The 16,370-nt window shown below is 41.4% G+C and overlaps 1 protein-coding gene across 4 annotated transcripts in view; it reads right to left on the bottom strand.

Moving 5' to 3' along the window:
* The window catches only part of LOC148027411 (golgin family A protein), a 55,501-nt gene extending 43,796 nt beyond the window's left edge, over positions 1 to 11,705 (bottom strand). For 2 of the 4 annotated variants that reach the window (XM_087689095.1, XM_087689093.1), the window contains exons 1-2: positions 11,442 to 11,705; positions 11,239 to 11,348 (exon numbers count right to left, since the gene is read on the bottom strand). In XM_087689095.1, the coding sequence (XP_087545221.1) occupies positions 11,239 to 11,348; positions 11,442 to 11,465 (134 nt within the window). In that variant the 5' untranslated portion in view covers positions 11,466 to 11,705. Of the gene's footprint in view, positions 1 to 11,238 lie in introns of all 4 variants that reach the window. The other 2 variants (XM_087689091.1, XM_087689094.1) reach the window with 2 other exon arrangements.
* Positions 11,706 to 16,370: the final 4,665 nt, after the last annotated feature.

Genomic DNA, 16,370 nt, shown 5'->3' with positions numbered 1-16,370 from the left:
TCTCAAAAACATTGCCAGATTATCATGTGACATGTCCATTTCTCATGAGCTTAACTCATCTGGCAAAACCAAACCATAGTATAGTGAAAACCAAGTATAAACCATGGCTAAAACATCAATGGCATCATAACATATGTTGTCCATGTTTAGCGTAATCTGATCATAAACTGATCACCTGTTGATCTGAGAATTGATCACAAACTGCTGCAAATGTGACCCCAAACTGATCACAAACTCATTGCAAAAACTGACCAGCAATCAGTGCAAAAATTGATGAACAACTAATCCAAAAAGTGGCCATAAATGGTTCTCAAGCTGATCAAAAACTGAGCTGAAACTAATCAGAATTTTTGTCTCAAAATTGAGGCAAAGTTCATGCTAAATTGATCATAAGCTGATGCAAAAGTATAGTTCCAGTGCCTAGTGGAAACTCATACTCATCTGCATACATCTCACAGTGACTGGTACACTAAGTAGTGATCTCATGGTAGACATACTGTCGGCGCAATACCTTGGATGCATGCGGAATACATCCGAGATCCACTACATACGAGAGCTGTCCATTACTGGAGAAGTAAAAGTACTATCTCCTATTGAGAAACCCTTCACCCGCAGTTTGCGTTTTGCGTTTAGGATTTGCAACCCCAAAAAGGGGCACCATCCTAGACTAACTATGCCTATTTATAGGCCACTCTCTCATTCATTCCTCATGGCTGATTCATTCAGTCCGTCACCTCTTCTCTCTAGCCTCTCCACTACCCTCACACCCCTTGTGCTATGGCACCCTTGTTCCCTTGTATCACATTCACTCCATGATTCAAAACTTCATCATTCCATTCATCAAAGTTTTCTTCTCTCTTCTCTTCTCTTCTCCATGTTTGCGGAGTTCACTCCGTGTTCCTCCCGCCAACCCTACTATCTTGCTGGTACGTCACCTTTTGACATGGTATCAAAGCTGGATCTGCTCAAACAACGGCAAAGATCCTCCACTCCAATGAAGGCAAAGACCAGTGGCGGGTTCAACATCCACTTCTCTTATTCTTCCACTGCATCAAAATCTCGTTTTTGCAGATTTCAAGTGTTTCAGCTTGCTGCCCACACCCCGTTCGCAGAGAACATCTCAGCCGAAGCTGTCCATTGCTGTCTCCATCAGTTAGTGCCTAATTTCCAGCCCTCTTCATGTAGTTTGGAGCTGATTTCAGTCAGGCGACTATTGTTTCTGTGCAGATCTGCTGCCGTACAGCCTACCACATCATCACAGTCCTGCTGCCTGCGTTTTTTGTCTTTCTCTCTCCTCCAAGCTGTCATGCCTGCGTTTTTAGTCTTTCTCTCTCCTCACTTGCGTTTCTCTACTAGTTGCAACCTCTTAATGCTGGTCACATCCTCCTCCCACCGGTAGCTCACTTCCAGCCTGTCCACTATCCTCCCACCCCTTGAGGCAGACATTGCGGTTCATGCTTCACACTGCCCTCACACCCCTTGAGGCGGACATTGCGGTTCATGCTTCATGGTGACTGACCTCTTCCTTCTTTAGCAAGGCCCCAATGCTTGCCGACTTCGATCTTTGCTCCCCACCTCTCCGAAGTATATGCGTCTTCCACCAGGCACTCCTTGTGTCCCCTCTCCTTTCTGGGCCACAGAGATCGTTCTGCATTGGCTATCAGAGTACTATGCTCAAGGCAATAAGACGCATCAGATGCGCACTAAGTCCTTTTGAGCACATGGAGGATTGATTGGAGCTACGACCTCCTGGAGATCGTCGCAATGCCAGCAGCAGTCTTCTCCCACTTATTTTCAGGTATTGTGGCTTCCACGACCTATGAATCTGCAGTCCGCTCCATCGAGAGACAGTGATTGTTTGATATTATCTCCCTGCCAGTCCGCTCCAAGAGAGAGTGGCTGCTTGACTCCTTCCTCTTCTTTGGCTACCCAATCTGCTCCACTAAGAGACAGCAATTGTTGCCCACCTCTTGCTCATTCTGAGCTCCACCCTTCCCCACCCTCGACTACTCAGGTTCGAGAGGCTACCTCTAGGAGCTCTTCGGCACCCCAGATAGCTTCTTCAACACGACCAACGGCACTTCCTTCGTCATCAGACATTTCGGAGTCCGTGATCCATGAGTTTTTGGATTCCCTATCTACTTCAGAGGGGGATTCAGAGAGGGATGTTATTTCTTTGCCCTCGGAGGGGGCATCTACTTCTTCAACTTCAACAGGGACCCCTCCACCTTCCACCTCAAAGAGGGAACCTACTCCACATGAAGTTCTTCACCCATCCTCTACTTTCTTAGGGTGGCTGTCTTCGACCAATCATCTCTTCTACTGATACCCAGGATCTTCACGTACCACTTAGATCGGGATCTCGGAAAATCAGCCACAACTTGGTGACGAGACCTTCGTATTCCTTCCAGCATGGATGCACAGAGCTAGTGGCTTCTCTCTCGAGGTTGTGTTTCGGGTTCTCCAGTTCACTCTGTCTATTGGTCTTTACTGCAGGTTCCCTTTCCGGTGGAAATCCATTGGTGAATAATTCTGAAATTTCACAAGCATCTCCTGGAAACTTTACCTTTGATCTTTCTTTCCTTATGTGTCCAAATTTGCTCAGGTACCAAAATCTCATCTAGCTCCTCGACCTCAGGCTGAATTTCAGCAGACATATCCTTTGGGATATCACCATGAAACGGCCTCAACAAACTGACATGAAAGGCATTATATGTATACGCCAATGTGGAGGTAATTTCAGCCGATATGCCACATTGTTGATCTTCCCACCCTCTGCAAACTGCAAAGCGTGTCTATGTGATCAGCTGCCCTCTTTTGCTTTTCTTGCGATCTCTGAAGTGCATATTTTATCTTTGCCTAGGCTACACCCAAGTTTTCCACATAACGATCAACCTCAAAGATCTTATCCTTAGTTTGCAAAATAGGTGGTACCTTCTTGCCACTCTCAACCACCTCAAATGAAGCTTTGCCCGTAGAACTATGCACTGTGTTGTTGTAAGCAAACTCATCCAAGGGCAAATACTGCTCCCACTGTGTCTTGTGGTCTAAAACATAGCACCTTAAAAGATCTAACAATGTGGAATTTGCTTCCTCAGACTGACCATCTGTCTGTGGATGGAAGAATGATGAGAATTTCAGTGTAGTACCCATATTCTCAAACAAGCCCTTCCAAAATAAACTAGTCATCCGGGGGTCTCGATCACTAATGATGGACTCTGGCATACCATGATATTTAAAGATGTGCTACAAAAACAATCGTACCATATGATCAGCCTTTATTTTCTTCCTCACCGAAATGAAATGGGCTTGTTTGCTAAACCTGCAATAGTCCGTATCCCATCATTCCCTATAGGTGTCTAAGGAATCTCAAAAATAAAGTCCATTGCAATGCTCTGCCAAGGCCGATCTGGAATAGGCAAGGGTTGCAATAAACTCAGAAACTTTTGTCTATCGTGCTTTACCTTCTGGCATACGATGCATGTCTTAACAAACTGTTCTACATCATACCTCAAAGCTAGCCAATAAAAGAAATACTCCACTACCTTGACCGTGGCATCAATACCTTTGTGTCCTGCATACGGAGGAACATGACTTTCAAGGATAACTCTAGGCCTTAACTGCTTTCTGACATATAGTCATTTATGCATCATCGAAAATCCATCTTTTAGCACAAAGTGTTCATGCCTTTGGCCATTGCAAAGCCGATCATAAACATTAGCAACGTCCGAATCAGCAACATATTGCTCTTTCATGGCATCCAACTCAGTGTGATAAACCATGTTGATGGCTGAAATTTGTGGCTTACGTAATAGTGCATCAACCACACCATGCTTTTTACCATCAGTCTGAAAATGAAACATAGAGAGAAAATTTGCCTATCTCATATGCTTCTCTGACAACTTTGTCTGCGTTAAAAAGTACCTCAAAGTTTGATGGTCTGTCTGCACTGTAAAATCAGCTCCCAACAAATAATGTTTCCACGAAGGCAATGCATGAATTACAGCCAAGAGCTATTTCTCATAGATCTGCAAATTCTTTTCTGCCCTGTGGAGAATTTGGCTCTCGTAAGCCACAACTCGACCGTCCTGCATAAGAACAGCCCCAATATTGTTACCACATGCATCACATTGAACTATGAATGACTTCCTTAGATCGGGTAACACGAGCACAGGATCTGAACTCATCTTTTACTTCAACTTTTCAAATGCTGAAATTTCCACTGCTATCCATCTCAATGGCACATCCTTCTTCTGCAACGCATGCAATAGAGATGCAATTTCAGTAAACCCGTGTACATACTTTTTGTAGTAAGAACATAAACCCAAGAAGCTACGGATCTCATGCACATTCCTCAAAGGTGGCCATGATTGTAATGCTTCAACCTTTGCAAGGTCCATGCAAATACCATCAGCCGATACAATATGCCCCAAAAAGTGGATTTTATACAAGAAGATTTCACTTTTCTTGTCATTGATAACCAACCTATGGTCACGCAGTTCATTGAACATAATATCCAAGTGTCTTCTATGCTCTGCCTCGTTCTTTGAATAGACAATCATGTCATCAAGCCCACAAATCCTCTATATGGCCTAAAGATACGATCCATCATCCGATTATAAGTGACAGAAGCATTCGTAAGTCCAGAAGGCATAACAAGAAACTCATACAATCCAAAAGATGTCCTAAAAGCTGTCTTAGGCACATCTTCTGGTCTAATGCGTATTTGATGATACCCACTTTTCAAATCTATACGGCGAAATATGGCTGCCCCTTACAATCTATCCATAACATCATCGATCCGAGAAATCGGAAAGCGATTCTTTATTGTGATCTTGTTCAGAGCACAATAATCAATGCACATACGCCATGAACCATCCTTTTTCTGTACCAAAAGCACTGGAGAACAAAAAGGAGATGAGCTGGGCTGAATCAACCCTTTTTCTAACAGCTCATTTATCTGACTCACATTCTCCTCTTGTTGGGCTGCACTGACTCTGTAAGGTGGCTTATTAGGTGGACTACTTCCAAGGATAAGATCTATGCCATGATCTTTTGGCCTTTCACGCGGTAGCTGGCCTAGAAGTGACTGAGAAAAGTAATCAGCATACATTTTCAGAAATGACATGCGATCCTTCTCTAACTTAGACATGTTTCCAACATTCTCACTATCATCTTTATCCTTGGTAAAAACCAAGTACGTTGAAAGATGATTTTTCATTACTTTAGAAATGGTAGCTGTAGAGACAACAGGGACAGATTCCCTTTCAACTTTACATCAAGTGTGAGTACCTTTCCCTTATGCTGAATAGTGATCTTTTTTGCACAAGAATCAATCACTGCATGCATACGGTGACACCACGGCATACCAAGCAATACATCACAATCCTCAACTGGAGCAATAAAGAACTCTTCATTGTCCACATATCCTTGTATGTGCAACCGAAGCTTTCCAATGAGCAGTGTGACAAGCTCTGCATGGCCTTTACATGCCATTCCAAGTTCCCCCATGGGTCCCATCTCATCCTCTCTGATACCTAGACGAGCGGCCATGTCAACAAAGATGAAGTTGGCTCGTGCACCATTATCAAAGAAAATCACACTGACTCTGTAGGGTGGCTTATTAGGTGGGCTACTTCGAAGGATAAGATCTATGCCATGATTTTCTAGCCTTTCATGCGGTAGCTGGCCTAGAAGTGACTGAGAGAAGTAATCAGCATACATTTTCAGAAATGGCATGCAATCCTTCTCTAACTTAGACATGTTCCCAACATTCTCACTATCATCTTTATCCTTAGTAAAAACCAAGTATGTTGAAAGATGATTTTTCATTATTTTAGAAATGATAGCTGCAAAGACAACAGGAACAGATTCCCTTTTAACTTTACATCAAGTGTGAGTACCTTTCCCTTATGCTGAATAGTAATCTTTTTTGCACAAGAATCAATCACTGCATGCATACGGTGACACCACGGCATACCAAGCAATACATCACAATCCTCAACTGGAGCAATGAAGAACTCTTCACTATCCACATATCCTTGTATGTGCAACCGAAGCTTTCCAATGAGCGGTGAGACAGGCTCTGCATGGCCTTTACATGCCATTCCAACTTCCCCCATGGGTCCCATCTCATCCTCTCTTATGCCTAGACAGACGGCCATGTCAACAAAGATGAAGTTGGGTCATACAACATTATCAAAGAAAATCAATGCATGACGATCCCTAATTTTGCCCCATGCTTTGCACAACTCAGTAGCATCATCATTGGGCTGATCACTAACAACATCGGGCACCAATCCCACTGATGTTTTAGGCTTCTTTCCTTTAGAATCTCCCTAATTTCCTGATTTTCCAACTTGCTGTCTATTGGGACAATCCCTTGCAATGTGACCCTCTTGTTCACAAATAAAACATTGTACCAATGTTTTCGAGCCCTTTCTATGTTGTTTTGACCTCTTTTCAGGCTGATTTTCAGATCTACCCCTTTTCTCAACCTTAAACACATTTTTATTCGGCTTCTCTCTACTCTCTAGGAAGCCAGAATCCTTTCCACGCAGCAAAGTATTGGTTGTAGCATCCACAGCAGTTAAGAAACGCATTTCTTTAAATTTGAAACTTACGAAACATTTCTTAAAGTGCGAAACGTTTCTAAGAGTAAAAACGTGGGCTTTTTTTTTTTGAGTTGAAACCCAAAACATGGTTTTTTTGACAAAAACTATTTGGCAATGTTAAGCATGGTGATGATGATATGTAATGACTCGTGAGGACTCAAGATTTTGGACGAGAGACTAATTTTTTTGTGATTTTGTCTAGTTATTGAACTTGGTCAATCTAATATCTATTATTGTCTTGAGATTTAAATATTATACGACTTAAATCTCATTTATGAGTTATTTATGAAATATTATGATTCATTCTTGATTTTGACATTTTGTCAGTTTGTTTTGAAATAAAAATCATGATGTTGCAACTTGACTCAATTCATATTATAGATAGGCTATTTATATGTTAATTTCAATTTTCTTTGTATAATATGTATGAATCATAATGTATGAGTTCTAAAACCTAGTATAGCTTGTCCAAAGACTAACTTTGACATAAGTGACAAGTCAATAATGGATCATGGATATATAACGTATAATGTATTATTCTCAATTGACTCTATTATCACTCAAGCTCAATTAGCCATTCTTTGTTTAAGAGATAACGTATAAAGTATTATTCTCAATTGATTCTATTATCACTCAAGCTCAATTAGTCATTCTTTGTTTAAGAGAGAGTTTCATATAGGTTTAGAACCTCTTTCCATAGTCAAAACTATTAAAAATCCCTATATAAAAAAAACCGTGTTTCTTATTTTACCCCCTCTTGAAAGAAACTTACGTAAAACGTTTCTGACATTTCGTTTCTAAACGTTTCTGATGTTTCTGGCTACTATGGTAGCATCAGTCTTATAAGCTGAGACGTGCTAGACACGGTGGATTTAATGCAAAAATCCTTGATTTCTTTGGGTAGCTCACAAACATATTTTTCCACTTGCTCATGAAGGGGTACGGGGCGATAAGAAGTAATAGGCAGCAATGCATCCCAAAACTTCTTATTATATTGCTCCAAATTCTTACATTCCTTAGCATCCAACTTATTCCAAGCTGTCATGATGTCCACCTCAAAGGTACTTGTCAACCAATTCAATGCAAACATTTGCTTGAATTGTACCCACATTGACAATGCTCTACCTTGCATCAAAAGAGTGGACCACCACTGTAAAGCATTCCCTTTCAAGAAAGTGGCTGTCTTTTTGAATCTTTGAGAACTCCATGAAGTTCCCCCTTGAATAGGCTACATCAAACTGCTAAATGAAAGTCAAAGCTTTCAGCCTATCTTGTACACCACTGAAGGACTCAAACTTCACTCATTTCCACCCTCATCATAGTCTTTTGCTGCGCCTTTGGGTGTCAAGTTATCATACACCGGTTGCTGTGAAAAGGGTGCATTTGCTGAATTTACATCAAAACCAATGCCAAACAAAGCATTTGCATGACCAACATTCATTCCTTGAGCCCCATAAGCATTCGGGGATACAGATGCAGTACCAAACATGCTACTTTGTGCCCCAGGTATCAAGCCAATGCTGCCATACACAGGGTTTTACAGATTTCCAGTCATACCCGAATACATTGGACCTTGCACTCCATGCATTGGTTGTTATATACCATGGGGATTTGTGTCATACATTCTCGTATGCGGTCCTTGTCCAACCATAGCATGAAAAATCGTGCTTCCATCAAAATATCTTGGTTGCCCCATCATAGCATACACACCTGGCTGTCCAAAATCCATCGAATTGGCACTTCCGTGATGGCCTTGCATTTAAATTCCTTGCCCTGTAGGTACCAACTATTCTATTTCATTAGAATCTTTGGGAGCTTCAAATGAAGGGTTTTGCATTATCTTCTGTGCATCTTGCTGTCCCAAAGGTATAGAAAACGTATTCTTCTTCTTGCCTTTGTTGTCCTTCTTTGGAGCATTCAAAAATCGGCTAAATTGAGGATCCTTTGCCAATTCGGCAAAGAGATTTGCTGCTGTCCTCATTCGATTCTTGAACTGGTTATCAAATTCCTCTTCACTTTGTTGGTCATCAACCTCCTTATGCCTTGAAGACCGTGCATCTTGCCCAACATCAACATTTTTAGCTTGTCCATGGTCTAAACCTTGTCTAAGGTCAGGCATTGCATTTCTTTCATTTCCATGTGAACATTCATATTGAGAGGTATCATCATTACTTGAGTCCATCTCACTGTATGAAGACATATTGCTGTAATTTCTCAATTGAGAGTAAAAATCAGCACTAGCACAAAGCTTTGGCTTGCAATCATGTGCCTCGGGTCCACCAAATCAAGCGATTGAGTGGTATCCCGGCAATGAAACCATGTAACCAGTCTTTCTTCCGTGGATGGGCGGCAAATCCCTGATTACAACTTAATTACAGCAACAACAATTAGTGCAAATCTAAAAATACAAATTTACCTACTGATCTTGAACAATGCACACCCGATTGGCCCCAAAATTGACATCCCTTTCAGTATTTCTTTAGCTTTATTGAAAAAAATGTTGATTTACAATGGGATTCAATTGGCCTTCACCTGATTTGCCCCTTGATTCGAGGAATCAATTGGCCTTCACCCGCTTTGATGGAGATGGAAAATGCCCAAATTCAATTATTTACGGGTCCCTCCACTTGAATAGACTAAAAACAGCTTCAGTCTTGTTGAATCCAAGTCTTGGAGCTTCTAATTTTTTGGCATGCTTCCTGAGGCTGCTGTTAAACTCTAATTTTTGCTATAAATTAGGGTTTACAACAGGGAAATCTGAAATTTCTCAACCTCTAAAGGTCCAAATGCTGAGATCTTTGGAGCAAGGCTAAGAAATGGTTGGAAGATGAGAGGAAAAGCTGTAGAGAGAAAAAATTCAGAGTTTTGTCGCGAAGAATGACTGAAAATCAGTCAAATGCAGCTACTGCCCTGCCACAACAGCTTGTAGATGCAAAGAACTGACGAAAATCAGTCATTTATTGCTACTGCCTTGTCTCAACAGCCTATAGATGCTGCCTCCTGCTGTTGATTGGTCTTCTCTTGCCCTTGGCAACCTCAGAAGGTCCTCCAATGGCTGCAAATCAAACCAGCAACATCCCCTTTCTCTCTCTTACAGGCTGAATTTTAAAAAAAGCATCTCCAACCTCTAAAGACGTTTTTCAGTCTTACATGGGCATTTTTCACAAGTAACAGCCTTCTCAAATGGTTTTTCCAACATTTTTCATAATTAAATATTAATCTTTAATCTTTAAATACTAAAAATTAATCTAATAATTATTTAGGTGTCCTGAAAAATAATTTAACTGGCCAATAATTAAATTGGCTAGGCAACTTCCATTCCCGAGTGTCTCTACGTCATCTTTGACCATCAGATTGGCATTAGATACCATTAAACGCCACTTCTCTAGTGTCATCAACTGACACTTATAGCCAAATGGATGACCTAGGCCAACAATTGGCACCAGATACCACCAAGTGCTTGGCGACATAACTTATAACAACTTTAGCCTTTGATATCCCATGATTTCTTCGGGTCCCAAGCTCATAAATTTACTTTAACCCCAGTTGCATCTTACATGCGCAACATTTACTTAATCATGTGATTAAAAATTAATCCATATATTAAGTGAGGTTTCAAAAATACATGTCCTCATGATAGCTCATGATCATTTGTGGATACCCAAAAATCAAACAAAGCCAAGGCTAACATTTCACAATTGTAGAGGACCATGAAATTCTCTTTTTTGAGTGACCAAACAATCATAGATATTCTCAATTCAAATTCAAGTTCACGATAAAGCCAAAGATTACATGTCTCAAAAATAGTATAAAGATTCTTCTCATGAAGCTCCACAATTTCATCATTGAGAGGAATGTGCATCTCTCCAACTTTGTTTAAGTTCCCCATCTTTGTTTTGTTCTAGAAAATGTTGCTAAGAGAGAGTAGTATCCAGATCCAGTAAGGCAAGTATGTATTTTGGCAGAAGTGCCCCACTAGTTTAGCAAACAATGGCAGATTGGTACACTTAAGTGGCATTCTATCATCTTTTATATATCACACAATTGTACCCCATTTTACATGTTCAGGTGACATAAAGTCCATGTTTTGTACAGATTGTCTTGTCCCTTTGAATTCTGAGTTTCTTACTTCCACGGTCTATCAGTTGTACAAGTAAGTGAGTTTCCTGCTTTCAGTTGTTTTCTTCAAATTCTAGTCCTACAAAGGTAATAACATTCTCTTTGTTACAGAGGCAAATAAAGAAAGTCTATACTCAAAAGGACAGCACCTGACCATCTATTTTGAAGGAAGGAGGACTTGAATTCCTGACTGTAAAGATACTACCAACTCATCTTGTGCAGAATAGTCGTCCAATTTCATCTGTGTGTATACAGAGATGTATTGAACAGAAACCATTGATCTATAGCAACGGAATAGTAACAATAATGATGAAGAACTCGTCTGATGCAGAATAGTCATTCCACCTCATTTGCACACATATGAGATAGACATCTTTATTAGACAACGCTGATCTATGGCAACGGCGTAGTAAAAAATATCATAGTTGTGCTACTCATGCTTGTCTTGTATAATGAGAACAAGAAACCTTACTATTCAACCTATGTGCAGGATGGAGCTATGCACCTCTTTCTTTGTGGCCTGGTGTGCGTTGAGCTCCAAGTTGAGTGCAGAGTGAGCTGCGAGAGAATCGGTATGCAGCTGCGGGAGGCTGCGGGAGATGTCAGGAGGCGGGATACGCTGTCGCAGGTGCTGGATCGTGCGCTGCAAGTCAGCGGCTTGGGCATCCAGGCGCCTCACATAATCCTGCTGCTCGGGACTGAAGTGGAAGGATGGAACCACCGACGCTTCATTACGAGAGGTGGCCTCGTCGTCGTCTGCGCTGCCGTTCCCTGCAACCACGTCTGCGGCCCAGGCCAGCAGGCCCGCCATATCTCGAACAGGATATGCAGCAACCAAGATCCGCGGCGTTACGACACAGCATTTGTCAAGGCATCATTCAGAATCGATCATTCTGCATCGGGCATCGCCCTCTACGGTATAGAGGCTGGTTACACACCCCCATCGCCCACCCAATCTGCGCTCAGTTGGTGGGCACAGGAGAAGTCGACTTGGGCGGTCACATGCGTGTCACCTGCTTACACACTGAGTAACACATTTTCCTAGTTAATAAGTGTCATTTTATTTTTCATCCACAATTGTTTGTACACCGACCACCATCTATGCATTGGACACTTCTCGAATTATCTCCAAATCACATGTGAATGAAAGAATGCTATAGACGTTGATTATTATTGACATAATAATTATTATTTGAATGCCAGATTAAACACAATCATTGATGCTAGATAATACAAGTTTTTGTTATTGATGTGGAAAAGGGGATATAATTCATAAAACTAATACATATTACTACCATACTAATCCATGTTAATCGTTATTAGCACTTACAATTATTATTGCAATTTATGATTTACACAATCATTGGCTATAAGTATCACAATTTGATGTTACAAAACCAAACAAAAAAAGTGACTAATAAAACTAACACAAATTAGTAATGAAAAAAAGAGTAGGGGAGTTGAAACCCCCCCCCTTCACCATGCCGTTGAGGCATGGCTCTACCCAACTCTCATCAAAAAGGTGGAAAGAGGGAAATTTTATTAGCACACCACCTCTCTTTCCACATTTCCACCTGCAATGCAGATGCTACAAAAGCTTACTCACCGTTGTCTTCGTCGTCGATCTCCTTTGCGGAGTCAGAATCACCAAAGATTGTTCTCACATTTGCGTTCTCCCTCTCTCCAAACATGGCTCGACCAACGTTGTCTCTTCAAGATGCTCCCCCAAGATGGCTTGCCCCCGGTGTTGGCTCGGCTGATTGAGCTCTTTGAATTGCTTGCATGGTACCTGTGTTTGTTAGCGTAGCAACTTTTGCCAATCCATTCCTCAAGCTATTTTGTTGGTCCATGTCTTGATGAGGTGCATTACTTTCTCTCTCAAGTTCCATTGTCACTTCACGTATTCGTACATCATCAAAACTATCTCCATGCATAATGCATATATTATGTAAAAGAATGCATATTACCACTATCCTTCTTCAAGCTATTTTGTAAAAGTATATCACATCTCTTCAACAATATACAAAATCGCGCTTTAAAGATACCAAATGCTCTTTCAACTAGCATACGAGTACTTGATTGTATGTAATTCCAATAACAATGTTCTGAAGATAGTCCATCCTTACTACCCTTGAAAGGAGGAAGCATCCAAAAGCATACTGGATAAGCACAATTGCCTAGCAGACAGTATTGCCCCAAAGCTTTGTTTGTGTATCGTTTTCCTAGATCTGAACATTGAAAAACATTCCAATTGTGTATAGAGCCTGCCCATCAGCCAACGTCATAATCCCAAATAACACAATTGGTTGCCACTGTAATCTGTAGAATAATTGAGTGGAAGCCCTTCCTACTAAAATAATCTTCGTGGTTTTCTCTTGGGGCAATGATGGGTATATGACTACCATCTACTACACCAACAACATACGATATACCTCGAAGGGCCTAAAATGCATCTGCAGTTGCAATATACAAAATCGCACTTTAAGGATGTCGAATGCTCTTTCAACTAGCATACGAGTACTTGATCGTATGTAATTCTAATAATAACGTTCTGGAGATAGTCCATCATTACTACCTTGAAAGGAGGAAGCATCCAAAAGCATCCTGGATAAGCACAATTGCCCCAAAGCTTTGTTTGTGCATCGTTTTCCTAGATCTGAACATTGAAAAACATTCCAATCGTGTATAGAGCCTGCCCACCAGCCAACGTCATCGTCCCAAACAACACAATCGACTGCCACACTAATCTGTAAAATAATTAAGTGGAAGCCCTTCCTACTAAAATAATATTCATGGTTTTCTCTTAGTGCAATGATGGGTATATGACTACCATCTACTACACCAACAACATATGGTATACCTCGAAGAGTCTAAAATGCATCTGCATATGTTGTGATGTTGGCCACTTTATGTACATACATGCAATCCAGATGTGACCAATGCATTGCAAAAGTCCAAAACAGCCAATTGTGTAAACAAAGTTGAGGCTCCATACAAATCAACTATAAGTCACAAAATTGAGCCGCTCACCAAGCGATGTAGAGCCACACAGACCGCTTCTCGACGAGTATTGCTCTTCTATAGTTTATATTCTTGCGTTGCATTTGTGGTGCTAACTTCACGACGAGATATTCAAATGTACTCATGCTAACTTGTAACTTGCTTTTTTAACATTCGGTTATTAGTTCCCAAAAGCCCCTGCTCCATAAAAGTTTGTGGTCTAGGCCATCGATCATGCCTTCAATGACCTATTGTAGCTCGACGTGCAACACAACCTCAAGCCATGCACTCCATCAAAGTATCCAATTGCATGATGCCATTGTCCCTATCATCCAAATCACTTAACAATAGCTAAAACATTGCCATGATAGCAACTACAACACCAATGACACACATTATCATAAGACTTTCATTGTCCATTCACCTGTCAAAAGATTTCACGAAACTTTATGAGACAATTGAAGAGAGATGTATAAGTAGACTTAAAAACATATTTTTGTAAAAAAAAGTTCCAAATTCATCTATTGTCGAAACGTTATTCATTTTTAAGACTTTTGATTACATCTAACAAACCAAATACAAAGGAGGCAAGTGTATCCATGATAATGAGCTTGCGCTCTTCAAATGCTTTCTTTCCCTCTAAGTTTGCTTTTTGGTTGGCTAACATTGATCAAGAGGTGTTAGCCATGTCACTGAGAGACTCCTCTATCTTTCTACCCTTCTTATTGCATACTCCTTGGTTGGTCGTTTGATCTTGCTCGATCTTTGGAGGTTCATTAGAGCCAATGTCTTCCTAAGTGTGTTCACCTGGATCATTGGAGACTGATGTAGTGTTGTCTTATGGAAAAGACAACCAACCAACATATGAGACCTGTGCATTGTTGACAACATTGCCATGATTCCACATATATTCATCCACAAGATCATGCCATTGACAAGTGATCTTGCAATCACTGCGCCTGATATAGCATTACGGGTCATATTCTTTCTATACGACTCATAAATGTGTCCCCAACGTTTTTTGCATGCCTCACCATCTTTGTCAAACTCCAAAAATAGCGATGCTAGGTAGCTGTGTGGCTACCTTGGACCATGTATCCACTCCTTGCTTTGGTGGCTTTGAGAACTTTGCACTCATGGATCCTTAGATGTGAATGAGCTATACTGTCCAAGCATCCTTTGAGGAGTCCTTTCTCTATTTCCTCTTCTAGCCTTTTGCCTCTAGTCTACACTTGTCTAATATTTTACACTTGGCACAGGAGGGAACCTGGCGCTCTTTTATACGAGTTTTTGGAGTTTTTTGAGGCGCCTTTCATTTAAATTTACGCTTGTGGCCCCAGCTTAGCTTTAGAGGCAACCTGCATGTCTTTGCTCTTTTTCCATCCTTTTTTCGCTTTTTCATTCATTTTTCCGCCTTCTTAACTTGGGGTTAACATTACCCCCCTCCGAGACGGGTGCTAGTCCCATGGTACTTTTGGCTGTTGTTGGGGTTTAATAGGTAGTTGACAAAGTAGTCGTGTGAGGGTAGGGCCACATGTAAACTCGGGTGCTTGTGGAAGTTTGGTAATGATGTTTATTGGAGAAGCCAAATGGATAGCAAGTGGATGATGGGGGCCTCCGAAGTCGGTGGTTTATCGCCTTTGTGATGCCTGAAAGGAAAAGGTGCGGTGCTCTACCTAAGGGGGGTGTCTACCTTATTGTGTAGTACATTGTGCTCGTGCTCATGGAATGGGGAGTTGGGTCTAACCACAGGCTATCCTGGATGATGTCCCACACTTGAGGACCCCATTCGTGGAAAGGGAGGTGCGGTGCAAGTAGCTTAGGGTGACAGGTCTAACCATAGGCGAGTGTTACCTCCCTAGGTATGTCCTGCCCTTGATGGGCCCTAAGCGTGAAGTGGGGGAGTAAAAAGGGCTAGGGGGTTAGGAGTGGAGCCAGTTGACCGAAGCCACCAAGCACGCCTAACTTGAGGACCCCTAGGTGCAATGATCATGCTTTATGTGGTGCTAAGTGCTTCTGCAAGTAAGTTGTTTTGTCCGTTCCATGTGTAATGTTCTTCTTGCTTTTCCTTTCATGCTTTTCTTTTTCTTTCTTTCTTCTTATTTTTTTAAAAAATAAAAAATAATAGTATTACACTAGTAGAATGACAGCCAGTGCCTAATTCTCATCGTCTGAATTAGGCGGAGAAAGGGGTCGAATAGATTTGCTAAAAAATTGATAGCTTTGCATGTATCCTTTTAGATTCATGCGGACGTGGAGGGAGGTGGTGGAGAGGAAAGGATGATTGCATCTAGTGAACTGGCTGTCGTTCATGTCTTCCAGGAGAGCTAGGAAAAAAGAGGGGAGGAGGCTAGCCCTCATCATCGGACGCGCCATGGCACAGCTGTCGATGGCGTTAGGGTCAAAGAAGAGGGGAGGCAGGCCACATTCTTGTGGAGTCGGGTCCTGCTTGAGTAATAATTTAAGTAACCTAAGATAATTACATGTAGTTACGAAAGCTGGATCGGGGCATGATGAGAAATCCGCGAGGAAATGTGTCATGGAGTCATCCAAGTTTTCCGAGTTGAAGAGGAGGGCATGTTCGAAGGAGACAACATTAGAGTTGTAGATGATAGGAAAATCATAACGCCCATGGAG

The sequence above is a fragment of the Lygodium microphyllum genome, chromosome 12, assembly GCF_053477565.2.
Source record: "Lygodium microphyllum isolate KBCC chromosome 12, Lygodium_microphyllum_v1.1.10, whole genome shotgun sequence".
NCBI lineage: Eukaryota > Viridiplantae > Streptophyta > Polypodiopsida > Schizaeales > Lygodiaceae > Lygodium > Lygodium microphyllum.
This window is presented reverse-complemented; position numbering and strand designations above follow the sequence as displayed.